The 3,136-nt window shown below is 43.7% G+C and overlaps 1 protein-coding gene across 1 annotated transcript in view; it reads right to left on the bottom strand.

Moving 5' to 3' along the window:
• Positions 1–373, bottom strand: part of CISD1 (CDGSH iron sulfur domain 1) — an 8,031-nt gene extending 7,658 nt beyond the window's left edge. The window contains exon 1 of the mRNA XM_009996411.1: positions 251–373. Within this exon, the coding sequence (XP_009994713.1) occupies positions 251–373 (123 nt within the window). The remainder of the gene's footprint in view (positions 1–250) is intronic.
• Positions 374–3,136: the final 2,763 nt, after the last annotated feature.

The following is a 3,136-nucleotide window of genomic DNA, read 5'->3' as shown; positions in this document are numbered from 1 at the left end:
GAAAGAGCAACTTTTCTGAAGACCAAGGACAATTCCTATGACTGAACCACCCTTTAAAGTGCTGCACTTTAAGGAAGCTGATCTTCTACTATACCTATCCAAAAGTCCAGGTCAGCTTGACAAACCAGCAGAGAAAAATATTCTGAGGATAAAAAAAACCAACACAGCAACTCATAGCATGAGCAGGGAAGTCCGTACTCAAGTTCTTGCAGCACATTTGGAAGAGCTGCTCTAGACATGTGCAGCTCACCCAGATCCCCCTGAGCATCCCTCGGGCCACCTGCCAGGGAACCACACACAGCCCATCCAAGTAATTGTCATCTCCTGTTTCAATGACCCTCTGCTTCTTCTCCCAAGGGCCAGATCCATCCATTACACACACGGGCAAATTGTGTACATAAAAATAAGGTCAATACATTTTTTTTCTTACATTAGAACAGTGTATTTTTTATTGTATTAGCTTTTTTTCCAGCACTTCTCTGGAGCCGTGTCAGGGTGGAAAATTGCATCAATCAATAATACAAGAAATCCAAACACTTGAAGCAGGTTGTTGGTTAAATTTCAGCATCGCCTTAATGGATGGACATCATGTAAATTTGTGAAAGCTCTTTGAATTTAACAAACGGGCTTTCTCTCTTGATGACAGACCCTCCTGCAAGGCTTCAGAAGTACTAAAAGTTTTGATGGCAACTGCTTTGTTTCACACACAGGTGTGGAAAAGGTGGAATGCCCATTTTATCTTTCAAACTAAGTTAACCATAAAACTGTGGCTGGAAGGAAAACACCTTTCAGAATTTTTTTTCTGAATACTTTAAACCCTGTTTCAAGCAGCCTCTGGTGCCAGTTCAGCAGTGTCCTGCCAAACTCTTAAGGTCATGCACGTCTGTAAACAGAGTGACACTGATGTGGAATGTCAAGGGGTTATTTCTTTTGATGATAAAAACACTAAGAGAGACTTCTGTGTGATTATTAAATAAGCCTCAGTTTTGGTACAATACCAAAACACAAAGTTATGGGGCAAGACACTACAGGCCTGTGTAACACAGCAGAAAAATGGTTTTGATGTCCTAAGGACTGAACAATGGAAAAGGTCTAGCTAAAACTCCAGAAAAATGAACACACAAAGGAGAGAAGGGAAAAGAGATGGAAAGATGGAAACAGAAGTCCAAGGAATGCAATCCCAGGAGAGCAGGCAGGGCACAGAAATAAACAAAAATCAGAAGATGAGAACAGCAACAAGCTGACGGGAGGAACTAATTTTCTTTGATATTCTTTGGACAGATCCTAAGGAACAAGAGTTTTGGACCACAAAGTTTCTCTTCCTCTCTCTTCCTTGAACAGCTACAAAATTGCTCTGGATGTTTCCAGATCTACGCTACAGAGGTACTTTTGGGATCTACCAGATTGCTCAGACAGATTTTAACTGCAGGAAGAACACGTGTACCCTCTGCAATGCCAAGTGCATGAAGAAATCGAGATGGTCTTGGCTCTACCTGAAGTACATGGTCCTCATTACCACACATATCAATTTACATTAGTCCAAGACAGTCCTAAGGCCATTTTCAAGTTACCTCTGCTGCTTAAAAAAACATTCATGTTATTTGAAAGTCAGTTACAGAGGAGTAGTAACTCCAGACATTAAAATCTGTTTTGTTTTGTCTTCGGAAGCACTTTTAACTTTCAACCATTGTTCTCCTCCTTTTGCTGCCAAAGAAGAGGCTGCTATTGTCCAAGAGTTGTTTATGACAGTCCAGTCATTGCCCACGAGGAAAGGCCACCTTTCTGCAGGTTTTGCTTGGGTACTGAGGAGTCATCCAGCACAACTGGCTGTACCCAAAGCCCAATAGTAAAAGCCAATCAAGCAGATAAAGTCACATCTATCACTTAGCAGCATCCACAAGAAGTGGGACTACGACTGACAGGCTTAACTTAACTGAAACCACAAGATGAAGAGGTCACCTGAGGGAAGAGGATTGTTAGACCTGGCCACTAAGCAGCAGAAGACAAGTCACTGTGATCAGGTCTGTGGTCAGTGTAGGGTCACACCTGCAAACAACCACACCACTCAAAACAAAAAGCACTAGCTGTGCTATTCACTGCCCTCTTAAGGGTATGCAGAAGCAATTAATTCCCCAGTTACTGCCAGGAATTAAATCCCAGGAAAATACAGGAAGTTTCTGGTGTCCCTTTTTCTCTAAGGAAACTGGCATTAGTATAACTTCCAAAATTAATCCACCTCGAGCCCTCAAGACAGATCTGTGACCAGCCCAGTCACCAGGCACTGATCAAGGCTAATCTTGACAGAGATCACACTAACCCTATGCCACCTCCTCCTAAACAAAGCACCCTCCAGACTGCTCTGATCAGCTGTCCCCTTGCTTTCCCAGGATAAAGAGGATATTTTCAGTTGGAGTAGGAGCATGTTCCTCTCCCTCCCCCCACAAACTGAGTTTTCCTCTGGATTCCTAGCACACAGGAACTGCTCTAATTCTTCTCAGTGACAGCAAGCTGCCTTTGGGAATGCAACCTGGCTGCAAGCTATTAGCAACTCACCCTCGGGGCTTTGGTTTGATTATTTTAATCAGCACAGCCTTCCATAACCAGAACCCATTTCAGACTACAGCTAACACCCTCTGCACCAGCACTGTACCCCCCAAAAAAAACCCCTACCTGGATGGAGCCCACCGATTTAAGGGCATAAACCAGCTTTGCAACTGGAAACCACAGACGTGCAGGAGCAGCTCGGGTTTTTTTTAGAGAGGAAATCCAACAATTCGGATCTCTACTCCATCCAACTTAGCTCCCCCCCCCATCATCCTGCCCAACAGCAACTTCAAACACACACAGAGGTGGTTGAGGTCAATCAAGTACACGAGTTATCACCGTGATCCCTGTAGGGCTTGGAGGAAAATATGATTATGGTGATGATAACAATAATGATGATGATGATAATAATGATAGTGATAATAGTGATAATAATGATAGTGATAATAATGATAGTGATAATAGAGACGCACAGGTTTCTACGAAATTAAGTGGCAGGTGGGAAAGGGAGGAAGAGACAGTGGGACCTGGAACAGGCCTGGAAGGGGCTGCTGCTCCTGAGGGAGAGGGAAGGAGGCGAGAGCCTCTCGCA

Source organism: Chaetura pelagica, unplaced genomic scaffold (assembly GCF_000747805.2).
Source record: "Chaetura pelagica isolate M959 unplaced genomic scaffold, ChaPel_1.0 scaffold464, whole genome shotgun sequence".
Classification (NCBI taxonomy): domain Eukaryota; kingdom Metazoa; phylum Chordata; class Aves; order Apodiformes; family Apodidae; genus Chaetura; species Chaetura pelagica.
Note: the sequence above shows the minus strand (reverse complement) of the source record. Positions and strands in the feature narration are given on the sequence as shown.